Below are 18,742 nucleotides of genomic sequence, written 5' to 3' on the forward strand. Positions count from 1 at the left end.
TTGAATCATATCCTACATGTGAGTCTTGTATATTGGGTAAAAAGACCAAATCTCCATTTAGTGGACATGGAGAGAGGGTTGCAGATTTGCTAGGATTGGTACACACAGATGTATATGGACCAATGTCTACGCAAGCCATGGGTGGATTTTCATACTTCATTACTTTCATAGATGATCGATCTAGATTCGGATATGTATATTTGATGAAACACCAGTCTGAAGCCTTTGAAAAGTTCAAAGAATATAACATGAAGTAGAGAAACAAACCAAACATAGTATTATAACTCTTCGATCAGATCGAGGTGGTGAATACTTGAATCGAGAGTTTCTAGATTATCTCAAAAAAATGGTATAGTCTCCCAGTGGACTCCTCCATATACTCCACAGTTGAATGGGGTATCTGAAAGGAGAAATCAAACTTTTTTAGATATGGTTCGGTCCATGATGAGCTATGTGAATCTTCCAGTATTCATGTGGGGTTATGCATTGGAAACCTCAGCATATTTACCGAATAAGGTGCCTTCTAAATATGTTCCTCAAACTCCATATGAGATATGAAAATAAAGGAAACCGAGTCTTAAACACGTTAAGATTTGGGGATGTCCAGCTTATGTCAAGAAAGTTGACCCAGATAAGCTTGAATCTCGATCCGTAAAATGTAGTTTTGTGGGATATCCTAAAGAGACTTTAGGGTATTACTTTTACACCGATCATAGGGTGTTTGTCTCCAGACATGCTACCTTCTTGGAAAAGCAGTTTATCCTTGAAGGAAACAGTGGGAGCAAAATTGAACTTGATGAAGTTCAAGAAGCACAAACTACTACGGTTCAAGTGGAAACACATGTTCAGACTGAACAACCTTCTGTGGAACAGCCCATTCGTAGGTCAGGGAGAGTGTCTCACCAACCTTGAGAGGTATTATGGCTTTGTCATTGAGAATGACAATGAGTTGTCAATCATTGATGATGACAACCCTATGACCTATAATGAGGCTATGAGTAGTGTTGACTCAGAGAATTGGCAAAGTGCCATGAAATCCGAAATGGAATCTATGTATACCAACCAAGTATGGACTTTGGTTGAAACACCTGAGGGTGTGAAGCCTATTGAGTGCAAATGGTTATACAAAAGAAAGATTGGAGCAGATGGCCAGGTGGAGACCTATAAGGCCAGGCTCGTGGCAAAAGGATTCAGACAAAGGCAAGGGATTGACTTTGATGAAACTTTTTCGCCTGTAGCCCTGTTAAAATCAATTCGGATTTTGCTTGCGATTGCTGTTTACTACGACTATGAGATCTGGCAAATGGACGTGAAAACGGCCTTCCTCAATGGGAAACTTGAAGAGGAAGTGTATATGACACAGCCAGAGGGTTTTCTTTTCAAGGGAAATGAACACCTAGTGTGTAAGCTGTTGTGAACCATATATGGTATAAAGCAAGTTCTCGTAGATGGAACATCCGTTTTGATAAGACAATCAAAGAGTTTGGTTTTATCAAAAACATAGATGAACCATGTGTCTACAAGAAGGTTAGTGAGAGCACGGTAACATTTCTTGTATTGTATGTGGATGACATACTTCTTATAGGAAATGATATACCGATGCTGCAATCAGTCAAAGTGTGGCTATCGAAGAACTTCACTATGAAGGACTTGGGAGAAGCATCCTATATTCTCGGTATGAAGATCTATAGAGATAGATCTAGAAGAATGATAGATCTTTCTCAGGGTACATACATCCAGAAAGTGCTTAAAAGGTTTAGCATGGAAAACTCCAAAAGAGGTCTCATACCGATGAGCCATGGAGTGTCCCTTTCCGAAAAGATGTCTCCTAAGACACCTGAGGAAAGAGAGCGTATGAATAAGATTCCTTATGCTTCAGCAATAGGATCTATCATGTACGCGATGTTATGTACTAGGCCTGATGTCACTTATTCAATCAGTGTGACGAGCAGATATCAGTCCAATCCAGGTGAAGACCACTAGAAAGCAGTGAAGAACATCCTTAAGTACTTGCGAAGGACTAAGGATATTTTTCTTGTTTTTGGTGGAGGATCTGAGTTGAAAATAGAGGGCTATATTGACTCTAGTTTTCAATCAGAAAGTGATGATAGCAAATCCATGTCAGGGTACGTGTTTACTCTGAATAGTGGTGCGATTAGTTGGAAGAGTTCCAAACAGTCTACAACGGCTGACTCCACAGCGGAAGCAGAATATAAAGCTGCAAGTGAGGCTGCAAAAGAAGCCGTTTGGATGAGGAAATTTGTTTCTGAGTTGGGAGTTGTTCCTAGCATTGAGGAGCCTATTGTGTTGTATTGCGATAACAATACAGCAAAAGCATAAGCCAAGGAACCTAGGTCTCATAAAAATTCCAAACATATTTTGTGACGCTTTCATTTGATTAGGGAAATCATTGAAAGAGGAGAAGTCAAGATTGAGAGAGTTGACACACATAACAATGTAGTAGACCCACTCACAAAGTCATTATCTCAGATTCACTTTGATCGTCATAAAGAGAAGATGGGTATTAGATACCAGGGTGATTGGCTTTAGTTCAAGTGGGAGATTGAAAGTATTTGTCCTAAATCCAATCATTGTGTAATGAGTTAGGAAGAACTTTCTTGTATTCCTATTTGATTTCATTGATATTAATAAAAGACTTGTTATATTTTTATTATGGGCTTTATCTATTTAAAGTGTTTTAAATAAGATGTTCCATAGTTTAGAGTAAAGCTTCTAGAATTATAATAGTGAGATCTAGAAGATGATAACCCTAGACTTAAACAGTTCCTGATCATAGGATAACTAATCGGATGTTAGTGGATCCGCAAAGATTGGTACATACTATGATTGCTCCCTACAGGAGGATGTTTATACTCATAGGCATTTGTGTGGTGACACTATAGCTAGTATGTAGGTGCTTATTAGGGAATAAGTTCACTGAACATGACTCGATAAGTTGAACAACTAATGGAGATTACTCACGTGTCAATAGTGGTTCACTAAGTGATAGTTGTACAAGTGTCCTTAGACTTGAGATCGTTAAAGTTATCTTATATATAATGAACTGTGCTTTGGTTTAGTCCTTAGTCTCAAGGACATCCATTAGGTCTATTTTGGGCATAGGGATTTGTGTATAGAGATAGTTAACGTCAATAGAGGATCTACCCCTTCCAGTATAGGAAGAGAATATCCTATGTTCTTAGTATGCGAGTTCTGGAATCTCTGGCCAGAGTGTATGAAATTAGAAAGGAGTTTCTAATTTGCATTAATATGAGTTTTGCATTATGAATAAGAAATCATATGATTAAATTTGATAGGCCTGACACAAGATCGATGCCTTGTATTTAATCGGGATATTATAAGGGTAGAAGGAATTCATTGTACGGTAACTAGTCACTGACAGGTTCTTGGTATTCTAAGCAGTGAATTCATATTATCCGAAAAATCGTGATATGTTGAGAAGCATCACTCACGATGTAGAATAAATATAATTAATCAGTTAATTATATTTAGTAAATTTTATTATTCATGTAAATAATTAATAAAGTTTTATTATTATTTATTTCTACTACCGGCATAATATTGAACCTACAGGGTCACACCATAAAAGAATATTTTCTTTGATGAAATAATGAGAGAGAGAATTATTTTCTAAATAGTTTAGAAAAAGAAATAATGATTAAAATAGTTTTAATTATTATTAAAACATTTTATAAAGATAAAATGTGGGGGTTAATATATATATATATATAAAGATATATTATAAAACCCGAGGAGAGCCCTATAAATTGAATGAGATGGCTCATTCTTTTGACATACTTGGTTTTGTGAAAAACCCTAGCCTCCATCTTCTTCCTCTCTCTCTCTCTCTCTCTCTCTCTCTCTCTCTCTCTCTCCCAAAAACCTCCATTTTTATAAAAGCTCGGTTTTATAAAAAAGGTTCATCGAAGAGGATCGTTCTTGGTGGATACCGGTAGAGTGCTTCACACACTGAGGAGCAACTGCTAGCACTCCATTTTTATAAAGCTTCGATTCACAAGGTATGGTTACGATTCCTCAGTTTTTCCTTTCTATACATTTTTCTATATGTGCGGTATATTGTTTTTACGGAATAAATGTTATATCTCGCTTCCATTCATCCGTAAATTCCTTCATATCGTGGGTTTCTAACAGGATTTATTTATGGATTTCTTTAGTTAAATTGATTGATGTCTTAGTATGTGGTGATTGTATGATATCCTAGCATTGGTTGTGCGTATTCGTCTTATGAGCATCGCGAACTTATAAGATAGTGTGTTAATTCTTAATGAAGTGAAAGTGAATTTAAGGATTTAGAACTTGCCATGCTAGCATAGGTTCATGTATTTGTTATGCATGATTCGTAGGTAATTTTAACCATCTTACTTGCCCTATGTAATCAAGATAGATAACTTAACCGTTATGTTGTCAAATTCTATAGACATATAGGGTCTCAATATAATTGGTGTCTATTCAGCTTCTATCTCTTTTGTGGATGTCTGGTAGTATGGTCCTCGCGCAACGAAAGTTGGTGTTTATCAGTTTCGTGTCATCTGATTAGTGTCATCACCATTACATGCTAAGGTTAAGATCAATAAGGCTATCGGATGAAGTATTTAATGAAGTTAGAATCCCATGTTTGTCATAATTACTAATTTAATCAATCTTATTCTCGTAGTTATAATTATTAGTTTAATTCTTAGTTATAAATAACCTCAATTAGTTATCATCTTAGCATTGAATAATAACCATACATTGTTGCTTAAGTGTATGAATTAATTAGTTAACCAATACAGTCTCTGTGGGAACGAACTAGAAAAGATTCTGTACTACTTGTGAACTCGTATACTTGCTTGTACTATTAGCGCGTGTTTAGCGACTAACACATGTCCTGGAACCAAGCGAACAAGAGAATGCCTAAAGTCATCTTTTGAAGGATGTTCTACAGATAAGTGCTCTCGAAGGAAGTTCTTGCCCCCAGAACCCTTCGCATGCTATCTTTAAACTCAACAGGAAGAGAAGAAGGAAAAATTCAAACACCCTGGGTCGGCTCCCGAGGTTGTTCCATAACCAAGAACCCCCTTGAAGAGAGTTCTTGTCTGGAAACAACTCGCATGCCCTCTTTAAACCCATTGGGTGCCCCTAAAAAGACAGAAACCCAGAAAAAAAACATACAACCTACCCAGAAAACACACCCCGTACAAAAAACAGCAAAAACCCTAAACCTAGAGTCCAGTTGATACCCCAAACAACTCACATGCAAAAATAGATAACCTGCACATAAAAGGAAAATAAATGCTAGAAACACTTACAAATTTGGAGATGTTGCTTGACGAAAATGGGGTAATTGGGAAAGGAAGAGTTGCAACTTCCCGTGATTGAAATAACTTGGAGAGTTTTTATTGTCGTGAGTGTTTGGTTGCAAGAAAAAGATAAAAGAAATACAAGGGTGCACAGTGACACTTTATATAGATGCCTAAATGAGTTTGGGTGCCAAAAAAGGCGACAGTTTGGGGATCTTTTAAAATGGACGGCCATGATGGAAACAGTTGAAATTCAACGGCAGAGATTGAGCTATGAAATGACGTGACATACAGCTGTCACACTAATGCACCCATGACGTGGCCCCGTGTACGAACAGAAATCGAGGTAAGACCGAAGCAGTCATCCTAGGGTTTCCTCATCCCAAGATGGGGCTAGACTGATGTCCATCGGCCCGCCCGAAGGCCCAGCCGAAGGACAGGGACATGTTGGCTATGTGCCCAATAAGGCCCACCGAACGAAGGCCCATTAGACAGTTATACTATCGGGACGAAGGCCCAACAGGTCCATAAACCGAAGGCCCAGTTAGCTCAGCAGATTGAGGCCCACTTCTACACCAACCGTTGGGATTACACAGTCATAACGCTCCATTTTCACTACTCTTCATCATGAAGGTGTAACGACGAAGCATTGATGGGGAAATCGGGTATAAAACCTCTGGAAAAGTAAGAAATAGACAATTACACACTCACTCTCTCAAATAGTCTCTACTTTCTTGTATTCCTTAAACTCACTCTACATCCATATTCTTATTCTCACACCAGAGGTGAATCGGGGGACAATCATTCCCATTCTCTTCCCTTTCAGGTAGCCACCGAAGGCAGTTCCTGAGTGGCCGAAGACCGTTCATTCAGTCTGAAGAAGATCTGGGCGTAACAGCTGTATTTCACCTGACTCACGTTCTGAATAAGCAACCTTATTTTTTGTACCAATTAGTTTTATAAATTCGGTTGCCTGCTACTCTTTTGGAAGTTTCCCTGTGATTCTAGGAGATCTTTTGTTGGAGAATATTATTGTTAATATTATGTACCTTGTACATAAGACAATTGTTGGTTTAAAAGGTTATAAAAACATCAACATTTAGAGAGAATATGAGATAAGAGAATGAGCTGAAAACTTCATGTATAATTCTAACATAATTAGGCCTTTATATAGGCTACAAATCAAAACTGAAATGAATACTTAAATGGAAAAGATAATAAATAGCATAAAATCAGTGTTGAATTTATTCTAGGAAAGATGTATGCCATAAGATCAGTTTTTACAATTACTGAGGCAATATTCAAACAACAATAAATTAATTTTATGGTGAAATCGTCAATAAAGACAATGTAATAAATTCATAGAAGGAGTTCTTTGAGGTCCACATAAATCAGTGTGAACAAGTTGCGGCTTTTCAGTAGCTCTCCATGCTGCTTATTGGAAAGGAAGTCTCGCTTGTTTGCCATATTGACATGAGTTGCAATCTGGAAATTCAGACTCTATGTGCGGCAAACCAATGGCCAAATCTTTTCTTTACATATTCAGTATCACTGTATGATGAAAATGGCCCATCCTTTTATGCCACAATTCTGCACTAGTTGTGATAGCTGAATATGCAGCTTGATCCTCCTTTATTGGATCAAGCAAAAAACTCTTTCCTTTCATTTTAACTTTAAAAACATCATTGTTATTTCCATCTTTGATCGAGCATTGTTTATTCTCAAATATAACTTTAAAACCTATCTCAGTCAATTGTCCAACACTTAAAAGATTTTGATCAATTTCAGGAACAAACAACACTTCAGAAATTAATTTCGTACCTCTACAGCTTTCAATAGCGACTATTCCCTTTCCATTTATGGCAATATGTGCACCGTTTCCAATTCTAACCTTCGATACTTGTGATATGTCCAGCTCTCTGAAAATTTCTTCATCTCCAGTCATGTGACTTGTACAACACTATCTATTAGCCAACAATCGCTTGAGCTGCTGCTTGCAAAACAAGATGCAATGAACAACTGCTCTTCTTCTTATTCGTTTGCAATCTGAACATTCTCCTTATGAAAGTACTCACCTTTGCATATTTTTCATCATGCCCTATTTTATTGCACTTTCCACATTTCACATCAAGTATTTTCCAACATTTGAAAGGAGGATGGCCTTTTTTCAGCAATGTTTACATGGAGGATATTCTTTGTATCTTTCCCCTTTGATGTTGCTTGCATTTTTAGCAGAGTCTCGTGGATGGAAATGCTTTTTCTGGAATTTCTTCTTTCTATCTTTTTCTCCACGATTAATATGTAATTTGGCTTGAAGTGCTCCTTCCATAGAGCTTTTATCCCTCATCAATCTTCTCTGTTCTTGAGCCTGCAAAGCGTTACTTATCTCTGCCAATGTGATTGTTGGTAGATCTTTAGTATTCTCCAAAGATGAAATAGTAGCATCAAACCGTTCGGGAAGAATAACAAGTATTTTTGTATTATTCTAAAATCAGAAAAATCAGAGTCAAGCAACCTTATCTTATTGGCTATTCTAAGAAGTTTACCCGTGTACTCCTTTATTGTTTCTGAATCGTTCATTTTCTGCATCTCGAATTCTCTGACCAAATTCAGAACTTGCATTCCTATGATTCTTGTATCTCCTTCATATTCAGATTTGAGGAAATTCCAGATCTCAAATGCTGTTTTTTTGGTCATGATCTGTGTAAAGATTTCTGCAGAGATAGCTGCAAGTAACGTACCTCTTGCCCTTGACATCTTTGATTTCATCTCTTTTTGATTCCTAATCTGAGCTATGGTAGGATTGGCTGTTAACTGAGGAACTTCGTAGTCCTCTTCAACAGCTTCCCAGAGATCATTTGCCTCTAGATGTGCTTCCATTCTTGTTGCTCAGAGTTGGTAATTTTCACCATTAAACACCGGTGGTGCCAGAGATGTGAATGGTTTCTCAAGATCCATAGAGAAAATAGATGTAAGGTGTATGAGGGTTCTTTTTATTCAGTCACATGTCCCTTAAGAAGAGGGGCTCTGATACCAATTTGTTGGTTTAAAAGATTATAAAAACATCAACATTTAAAGAGAATATGAGATAAGAGAATGAGCTGAAAACTTCATGTATAACTTTAACATAATCAGGCCTTTATATAGGCTACAAATCAAAACTGAAAAGCATACTTAAATGGAAAAAATAATAACTAGCATAAAATCAGTGCTGAATTTATTCTAGGAAATATTTATGCCATAAGATCAGTTTTTGCAATTAATGAGGCAATATCCAAATAATAATAAATTAATTTGAACCTAACTAATACAGGGGGATTGGTAAACTGAATCGCTCAACATTATTACTGGATTATACAACTATGTAGTTAATTGAATCTACAAGTGCATGTTGATTCATCTGTAAATAGTTGTGCATGATATTTTTCCTACCGCACGAACTCATTATTGTTTCATTCACCCTAAGTAAAGGAAGAGCACTGCTCCTGCTGAGATCGGTTTGATCATGAGAAGTGGCTCAGTCATATACATTCAAATCTTCGAAAACTCTTCGACTTTCTTCCAATTCAGGAAAGTTCTTAGTCTTTTAAGATAGGCAAACACTTTGCAAGGAATCAACTAGGCCTACAGAAAAGCCCATATTCATTAATCACATATGCTAGAAAAAAGGGCAGGGGCAAGATAGGAAACTCACATGTGCAGGGGAAAAAGGGGAAAAGCATAGATTAGTAACGTTAAGAAGAGAAAAGAGGCTGAGGAATTAGGGTTATGAAAAAAATTTAGACATTTGTTTACTTAGGAGGTCTCCACTGCTTGAACTGTAGAATTTATCTATGTACCTAGCATTTAGCAAATCTGATTAGGTACTCTATCTTATATTATTACAGTAATTGAAGTTTGTCAAGTTTGATTCATAGCAAACCTGGTATCAGAGCAAGTCGAGTTATGGCACCACACACAAAGGCCACCCACTTGGAACAACTGGAAGAACAGCTCAGAAATCTCAACACCGGTCTATCTGAACGGATCTCGGCAGCGGTGGAAAGTGCGATGTTAGTTTTGAAGCAAACCCTAACGGAGGAACTTGCCACTGCAATTGAGCAAAGCACAGGGAGGCAAAGAGGAAAGATGAAGAGTCTAGGAGAACATTTTGAGGGATGAATCACAAGATCTCGTGAAGCACGTGAGAGTTTAATGGGAGTGTTGCGAGAATAGCAAGTCAAATTTCAGGCAGAGGTTAAATCTTCTCTCACGGAGATTCAAATGTCACTAGCCCAACAATCCACGAAGTCCACGAAGAGTAATGAGGCAGGGAAATCGAAGGTGGTACACAAGAGTCAGAAGGAAATAAGTTATAGCGATTCGGAGTTTGGAGATAATGGTTATGGCTATGGAGATGGTGGCGGCTCTGGTGGGGGTCCGGGGGGTGGTTATAGAGACGCGAAGACGAATTGGAGGTATAAAAAATTAGATCTCCTAGTGTTTGATGGCCAGAATCCTTATGGGTGGATAATTCATGCAGAAATGTATTCTAATTTCCTCCAAATTGGGGAAGAGGATAAGGTAGAGGTGGCAGTGGTTGTGGCGCTCTCCAAACCCGGGTCAGAAGTTTGGGGTCCATACACATACACCTTATTTATAACCTGCTTATAACAATAATAAAGATAATAATAATATGCAGTGACCCTACTTATCAACTACCACGGATCGCAACAGGTTAAAGTATGCACACAAGCCAACCACACTTACTTATATTACAAACCGTTCAAATCCCAACTATCCAACTCAGAACTGAGTATTAAACATTATTACAAACTTTTTACAAACTTAAATTATTCCAAAAGAAGCCTACTAGCTCAACTCGATCAACCTGAACCCCTAGCTCTCGCGTTGGACTGGGGATCCTCGGTATCAACCGGTTCCTTCTTAACTGGAAAAGAACATAAACAACATCGCACAAATGAGCTAACTAGCTCAGCAAGTCAAAATGACAAAACTGAGAATAATGATCATCAGGGAAATATGATTATGATATCAAGTGAACAATGGATTATGATTTAGAATTAGATATTATATTTTCATTTTTAAAAACCAAGGTTAGGCTGCTGATCAGTCACGCACTAACCCCGAGCAAAGTACACAGCACTGCTCTAACTACTGGATCCGAGGCACACATTGGCCTACTTGACCATTATATGGTCTGACCACGAATCTGGTCCACAATTTTATAAAAACAATCCAATTCTACCATAATAACAGAATAAGCAGTAATAAACAATAAACAGGATCATTAACAATATTGGACGTTCAATAAATGAAAATGGTTTCAATCTGTATAAAGATCAATATGGCATTTCCAAAGTTTGGCTGTTAGGTAATGAAAGAATTGGATAATAAAGGAATCAATATTTCAGGGTTCTAAGGATTTGGTCTTTCAAAGCATAAGATACAATGGTTTGAATGTGTAAGCAATTTGGTTCAGTGTTTAATATTTAGTTTGTATGTATTTGTGGAGTAGTATCGTATATTTGAGGTTTGTATTTAGGTACACAACAATCAATAGTCTGGAAAGAATCAGGTTTACGACTCAAGATCAATAACTAGAATCAAGGTTTAGGGTTCAGTGCTTCAAAGCACTTGCAATATAAAATAGGAATATCAATCACTACAATATCTCGAGAAAGTTCAGAACACTTGCCTGGTACTAGCTTACTACACTGCACTTGCTCTCAATCACCACTGTTTTACTCCTTGACTATCTGTTTCCCTTTCCTACGCCTTGCCTCTTCTGCTCACATATCATAAGCATCTATCAATATTTAACTCATACGATTCTATTCGACACATACTTCTATCTACCCTTCGTTTCACCCAAATCCGATTAACGGATTGAAAGTTATGCAATAAACAAGTAAACATCGAATATATAGACCGACAGTTAACCAACAAGTCACATATAACACATAACACGTCACATATTCAATGATATATCATTTATAAAGAAGTCTCGGGTCATAAATAGGCTTTCTAGATATTCAAAATGATTTTTAAAACATTTTTCGGAATTAAAACAGATCGTTGAATCAATTTCGAAGTAATAAATAGGGTTCGGTTGGCCAATTCTGGCTTCAAAACAATTTCATAATAATGAACGAGACTTGAAAACAATTTAAAATAATATTTTAAAGCTCGAAACTATTTTTCGGAATTTTTAAATCATTTTTAAATAATTAAATCTAATTAAATAATTAATTAAAATCAATTAATAATTAATTAAATCAATTAATCAATCAATTTTCGAATTAATTGACCAATTAATCAATTTAAAAATTAACTGAAATTAATTAACTAATTAATTCAAATTTATTTTTGAATTAAAAATAATATTCGGAATTAAAATAATAATTTTTGGAATTTTCAGAAATTAAAATCGAATTTTTATAATTAAAATAAATAGGAAATATGATTTTTAAATATTTTTAAAACAGGAATCCAAAATTTGCAAGTTCTGGAAACCTCAGGGACCTAACTGTTTCTTCCCCAAAAGATAAGGTACCAAACTACAATTTTACAACCCCCGTCGCCGGAAAATACAGGGGTGGCCGGAGAACACGATTCCGGCACCCTCGCCTCACCACAAGCTCCTGATCACATCTACAGACAACCAGGAACTTATTCATGCAATCAAATCATTCAAATAACCCCAGATTTGGCCTGAAATTGGCCAAGAACATCGCCGGTTTCCGGCGAACTTCGGAAATTTTCAAAACACAACTCCCTTCGATTCAGACATCCTGTGTTAACGAGCTATATACCAATCGATTGCAAATTTCATAAGGAACATAATCCAATATAAATCAACAGCTAATAACCCCTAAATCAAAAAGGCCCAAATTCCAATTGAAAACATTCATACGGGTTATAAACCCTAATTTTAAAATTCGAGAATTAAACCCACTTGTGAGCATGTTATTGAACTCCAAATCAGACGTATGACATATGAAAATCATCAGGAAAACAAGCTCTACAACATGCAAGCATCAAATCATACGAACAGTCATTCGAACAAAAATTCATATTTTTAATAAAATTAATTCGAAAATAAATAATTTTTCAGAAAATAAACCTTGATTTCTGTAGTGATTTGGAACACATAATCTGATAGAATACCTCAAGACCTTTGGATTGAGTACTCGAGCTTTCCAAACGGACTCCGGTAACACCTCCGATTGTTGGTTTGATTATCAGAATGGTTTATGAATATATAAATTTTCTCTGGAAATTTATATAATTACTTACTGCAAATGATTTTTGATACCAAATAAAATACGGTAAAGGCTATTTATAATTACGGAAAATTAGTATCCCGTTGGATCATTCCGAATATAAAACGGTACGTTTATTTGTAAAAAATGATCCAAACGGTATCGGTTTTCGGGACAGTTATCCAAACCAGTACAATTTGTACTGCGGTCTTGGTCTCAGCGCCTGGTTACACGTACTACGAGGTGATAATTGGGATAGTTTAATAAAAAGCTTCCGTTTATCGAAAATACGAGTTTTATTGATTTACCGAAACGAATATTGTATCGAAAATGTTGCGCCGGGACCCGCGTAGGACAAACCGTACGCCGGATCAAAAAAGTCGAAACATGGAATATGCTTGGAATATTACAATTAGGTTAGGAAGGAGTTCTCGGAAGAGTTTCGGGTTCCAAAAACGTAACAACGGATGACGTCGGTTGGTTCCCGTTTTTATAAAATAGATTTTAAATACTGGGAAAAAGATTTTATAAATTTCATATGATCCTTACAAATTGATAAATCAACATAAAAATAATTAGGAAGATATGACAATTATCTATATTTTATTTTGGACATATATAAATTAAAATACTCAATTAATAATATTTTTAAACATCCAAACACATTTAACACTTAACAATTAATTTACAGAATAGATACTGAACACATATATTAATTATTTACTAGCAAAAATTATTACACGATATATCCCGGATATTAGAGTGGTGACCTTAGATGGTGATGCCTTGTTTGGTTTCAGTGGGAAAATCGCAGGCATCCTATCCTGAACTGGGAGGAGATGAAAACTATGTTAAGGAGGCAATTCAGGTCGATGGGTGTGGGGACATTACATGAACAGTGGCCGGCTCACGAGAAGACTGGGAGGGTCACGGAATATTGTCGAAAGTTAATTGAGTTAGTTGCTTCGTTAGAGAGGATTCCAGTAGAGATTGCCATGGGGCAGTTTGTAAATGGGCTGAAAGAAGAGATTAGAGTGGAGGTTCGATCATTAGGCCCAAAAGATCTTAGGCATGCCATGGATCATGGTGGAGGAGAAATTGAGAGTGGGATCTGGGAGGAGAATGGAGACTCGTAGTTGGGAGGGTTTTGCAGCAAATAACACCATCTCACAACCTTATTCGGGGTACTCGAAAAAGCAAATGTCATATTCTCAAAGGGGAAATTCTGTCTCCCCGCGTTCGATTATAAGTTCAACTCTTTCGTCAAATTCTGGGACGGGAAGTACCATATCTGCAGCAAGGACTACCGGGGAAGTTCGACGACTTAGTGACAAGGAATTTCAGAACAAGGGTGAGAAAGGATTGTGTTTCAGATGTGACGATAAATGGAGCGTGGGACATTGTTGTATACGTAAGGAATTAAGTATATTGCTGACTCAGGATGAAAAGGAGGACGAGGCTGAACTTAGTCCTAGCAGTATCACTTCGGAAACACCGTTAGAGGTATACTCTGAACCTGTACATTCAGAAATTTCATTGAACACTGTCATGGGACTTACTAGCTCTCGTACCATGAAGTTGTTAGGTAAAGTGGGAGACCATGAGGTAGTCGTGATGCTCGACCCAGGGGCTATACACAACTTCGTATCAAACGAAGCTGCTCATAAATTAGGTTTACCTTTGACGAATTCTAAGGTTTTTGGAGTGTCGTTGGGAACTGGAGATAATGTTCAAGAGGCAGGGAAGTTTAAGTCAGTAAGGCTCGAATTACATGGGATTACTATCACGAAAGATTTCTTACCATTACCGTTAGGAAATTCAAATATTATATTAGGTATTTAGTGGCTCGAGAAGTTGGGAACTATGACAACGAACTGGAAAACCCAAACTATAGAATTCAAGGTAGGTTGAGAAGGGGTTACATTATAAGGTGACCCGAGTTTGGGAAGGACTGGAATATCATTAAAAGCAATGATTAGAAATTTGCAGAAAGAGGGTGGAGGAGTCTGGATTGAGTTGAATAATTTGAGTAGTGAAGTGGAGGAAAAAACACGAAACACATTGATTCCTGAATACATGTCACCACTTTTAATGAAGTACACCAGTGTATTTGAAATGCCCATAGGGCTGCCACCGGAGCGGAAGCATGAACATGACATCACTCTTAAAGAAGGTAGTGACCCAGTTAGCGTCTGACCATATCGTTATCCCCAAGTGCAGAAAGACGAGATAGAAAAAATGGTGAAAGATATGCTGGCAGCAGGTATAATTCAGCCCTCAAACAGCCCTTTCTCAAGTCATGTACTGTTAGTTAAAAAGAAGGATGGTTCTTAGCGTTTCTGTGTTGATTATAGAGCCCTGAATCGAGTAACGGACAAATACCCTATTCCAGTCATAGAAGAGCTCCTCGACGAGCTACATGGAGCAGTGGTGTTTACTAAACTTGATTTAAAATCAGGTTACCACCAAGTCCGAATGAAACCAGCAGATGTAGCAAAAACAGCTTTTCGTACTCACGAAGGACACTATGAATTTCGAGTACTTCCTTTTGGATTGACCAATAGACCAGCAACTTTTCAATCGCTCATGAACGACATTTTAAATCCATATTTGAGAAAATTCGTTCTCGTCTTTTTTGACGACATTTTGGTCTACAGCCCTAACCAACAGGATCATGTGAAACATGTTCGTATGGTACTGGAGATTCTACAGCAGCAGCAATTGTATGTCAATAAAAAAATGTGAGTTTGGGAAAAGTAGTATTACGTATTTGGGCCATGTCATATCTGTTGTTGGGTTGTCTGTCGATGCCGAAAATGGTGAATGTGATGTTAGAGTGGCCACTGCCTCAGAATATTCGAGAATTACGGGGTTTCTTGAGCCTCACAGGCTATTATCGAAAGTTTGTTAAGAATTACGCTACGTTGGCTCAACCACTCACTGATCAACTTAAAAAAGATTGTTTCTGCTGGAATGATGCAACAACTCAAGCATTCAGGAAGCTACAACAAGCAATGACCAGGGCTCCCATTTTGGCTATGCCAGATTTTAACGAGCCGTTTATCCTGGAAACGGACGCTTCTGACTATGGGCTGGGAGCTAACTACTTCAAAATAGCCATCCCTTAGCATATTTCAGTAAAGTGTTGGGACCAAAAACCCGTCTAAAATCCATATACGAAAAAGAATTAATGGCAATCGTTTTGGCAATTCAGAAGTGGCGGCATTTTTTGTTAGGGAGACATTTTGTGGTCCGCACGGACCAACAGAGCCTGAGATTTTTGTTCACGCAGAGAGAGGTTGGAACCGAGTACCGGAGGTGGCTGTGGAAAATCATAGGGTTTGATATCGAGATACAATATAAACCTGGATCCTCCAACAAGGTAGCAGATGCTTTATTGCGTGAGTTTGCTGGCCAGGCTAGTATCAGTATTATAATTACGACTTGCGGGGTACAATGGGCAGACATTCAAACCCAAATAGATCAAGACCCTTTTATCATTAAGCTTAAGGCTGATATTGAAGCAGGGAACACGCACCCAAAAGGGTACACTATTAATCAGGGAATTCTTAGATTCAAGGGTCGTTTAGTTATTCCCACCCACTGCCCCTAGTCAATAAACTATTACAAGAGTATCACGACTCCCCTCTTGGAGGACATGCGGGAGATTTTAAAACCTACCAAAGGTTAGCTAGAGAGTGGTTCTGTCCAGGTATGCGCAGAAGAGTACAGGCAATATGTATTAGCCTGTCCGACTTGCCAACAGCGGAAGGTTTCATCCTTAAGTCCAGCCGGATTACTGCAACCTCTGCCTATACCTACACGAATTTGGGAAGATGTTTCAATGGACTTCGTCGAGGGACTTCCAAAATCTCAAGGCTATGATACAGTGTTGGTGGTAGTAGATCGACTCTCTAAATGTAGCCATTTTATTGGCCTTAAACACCCTTTTTCAGCCGTCACAGTAGCACAAAAATTCATACAAGAAGTGGTAAAACATCATGGGTTACCAGGTACTATAGTGTCTGATAGAGATAAAATATTTCTGAGTCTATTTTGGAAGGAGCTATTCAAACTTCAGGGCACCCGGCTTAATCGTAGTTCTGCTTATCCCCCCCTATAGGACGGGCAAACAGAGGTGACCAACAAATATCTGGAAACATACTTGCGTTGTTTCAGTAATGGTCAGCCCCATACTTGGTTTCGTCGGTTGTGTTGGTTGGAATACTGATATAATACCTCGTACCATGTTGTCATTCGATATTCCCCTTTGAAAGCTGTTTATGGGCGTGAGCCACCTGCTCTTATTTGTTTCGAGTTGGGCAACATTGTTGTGGCCTCGCTGGAGGAACAACTCATGGAAAGAGATGCTATGCTTGATGAGATTAAAAGTCATCGGGTTAGAGGAGAGCCCAACAACACATGAAGTTAAACAAGTAAATTTTAGAAAATCGTGGGGCTATAACTAGTTTTTTTAATAATAGGAATATAAAAAAAGGGTTCTAAAGTTAACTTTAGATATTTATCTAAATCTATAAGAATTTTGCATATAAAAGTTAAATGGCAAATTTGTAATAATCTATATTATATTATAATAACCGGAATAAGGTATATTTTAGTATGTTTTTTTTGTTGGTTTAGTTATCTCAATTTATGACCGACAGATCTTTTTAATTAAGTGATCAGTATCGTTAAATCCAAATAATAAAGTAATATACACTAATCAAGTTTTTAGGTTCGATCAAGCCAACAACAAATATTTATATTATTATTTTACACTACTTAAATCTCAGATTCGAACTCCGCCAACAACAAATTTCTATATTATTATTTATATTCTATCCAAATTTCAGGTTCGAATCCCGCCAATAAAAATATTAATATTATTATTTATAAATATACTAATAAGGTTGATGGTCCAAATCTCATCAATTATGTACTATTTAATATTAACTAAAAAATTTATTATAATTTTTAAATAATATAAAATTATTAATAAAGACCCATGCATCATACTGGTTGAAAAGCTAGTAGTATTAACATGCACTTATAAAAAATAGCCTTAATTTTATATACAAATTTCACTTAACTTTAGAATTTTTTATACTCTAATAAAAATAACTCCCTAAATTTATAAAAATAAAATCTTAATTTGTATTGAAAATTTACTACTTTATATCTGAAGTTAACTTTAGAACCTGAAAGCCAGTAAACAATTACTAAACTTCGTATCTCTAAGCCGATTGTAATTATTTTTGAAATAATTCGGATTGTCAGAAAACAATTTAACGGAGCCAGAAATTGTCCCTAAATAATTCGATCATTAAGCTAACACATTTTCTATTATTAAATATTTGACGTTTGAATATCTGTCGGCACATTTTAGGGGGCTTGACCCATAATTAAAGTTACTATTTTTAAAAAAAAATAGTAGTAATTCAATATTAGGTGGTCAAAATATCTAAAGAAATAATGATAATTATTTAAAAAATGAGGGAGTATTTAATTTCAAAAATCCTATGGAGTCGTGCAATGTATTTTGCTCAAGTCAGAGCAAGTGTATGAAATTTAAACAAAAAAAAATAGTTACTTTGGAATCAACCCATGTCCCATGCCAATATGTGTAGGTCGGCGAGGACATAAATCAAAATCCTCTCCAGCGTGGGATTTCTGTTCCGATTAATTAATTGTCTTATTATGTTCCGATTCCCAGTATATTTCTGTTTTTTTTTACTGCAGCATAAAATCTATAAATAAGGGCCTTTAGCCTCATTCAAAACATAGCAAAAAGCACGAACTAAGATATAACAGATATCTAGTGTTTCAGAGAGAGAATAGTTGTAAAATCAATGGAGAAGGCTGTGGAGGAGCTTGAGAAAAAGAACAAAGAGCTGGAAAAGAGTAAGAAGATTCTGGAGTTGCAGCTTAAGGCCAAGGATAATTTGGTGAGGTTGATGCAGAAACAGCTGGAAGTCAAGTCTGTTTTCTACAACAATGCGTTTCAGTCCTTGATGTCCCAAGATGAAGATGAATCCAAATTATTGCTCCACAACAACGAGAAAATTGTTGTTGCCATTGGAAGCAAAAGGGCCAGGACTTCCATTGCAGCTAATTAGTTCTGGGTTTTATGCATATAGCTTTTAGGTATATTAACTG

At 36.9% G+C, this 18,742-nt stretch overlaps 1 protein-coding gene across 1 annotated transcript; it reads right to left on the bottom strand.

Annotated features, from left to right (window-relative positions):
- Positions 1 to 6,855: 6,855 nt before the first annotated feature.
- Positions 6,856 to 7,266, bottom strand: LOC141696151 (uncharacterized). The gene has a single exon (XM_074500334.1). The coding sequence runs from the start codon at positions 7,264 to 7,266 to the stop codon at positions 6,856 to 6,858; it is 411 nt and encodes a 136-aa protein (XP_074356435.1).
- Between the last annotated feature and the right edge of the window lie 11,476 nt (positions 7,267 to 18,742).

The sequence above is a fragment of the Apium graveolens genome, chromosome 11, assembly GCF_009905375.1.
Source record: "Apium graveolens cultivar Ventura chromosome 11, ASM990537v1, whole genome shotgun sequence".
In the NCBI taxonomy this organism is placed as follows: Eukaryota; Viridiplantae; Streptophyta; class Magnoliopsida; order Apiales; family Apiaceae; genus Apium; species Apium graveolens.

Excerpts from the sequence above, each read along its gene's own strand:
- LOC141696151 (XM_074500334.1), bottom strand. The coding sequence starts at position 7,266 with ATGACTGGAGATGAAGAAATTTTCAGAGAGCTGGACATATCACAAGTA.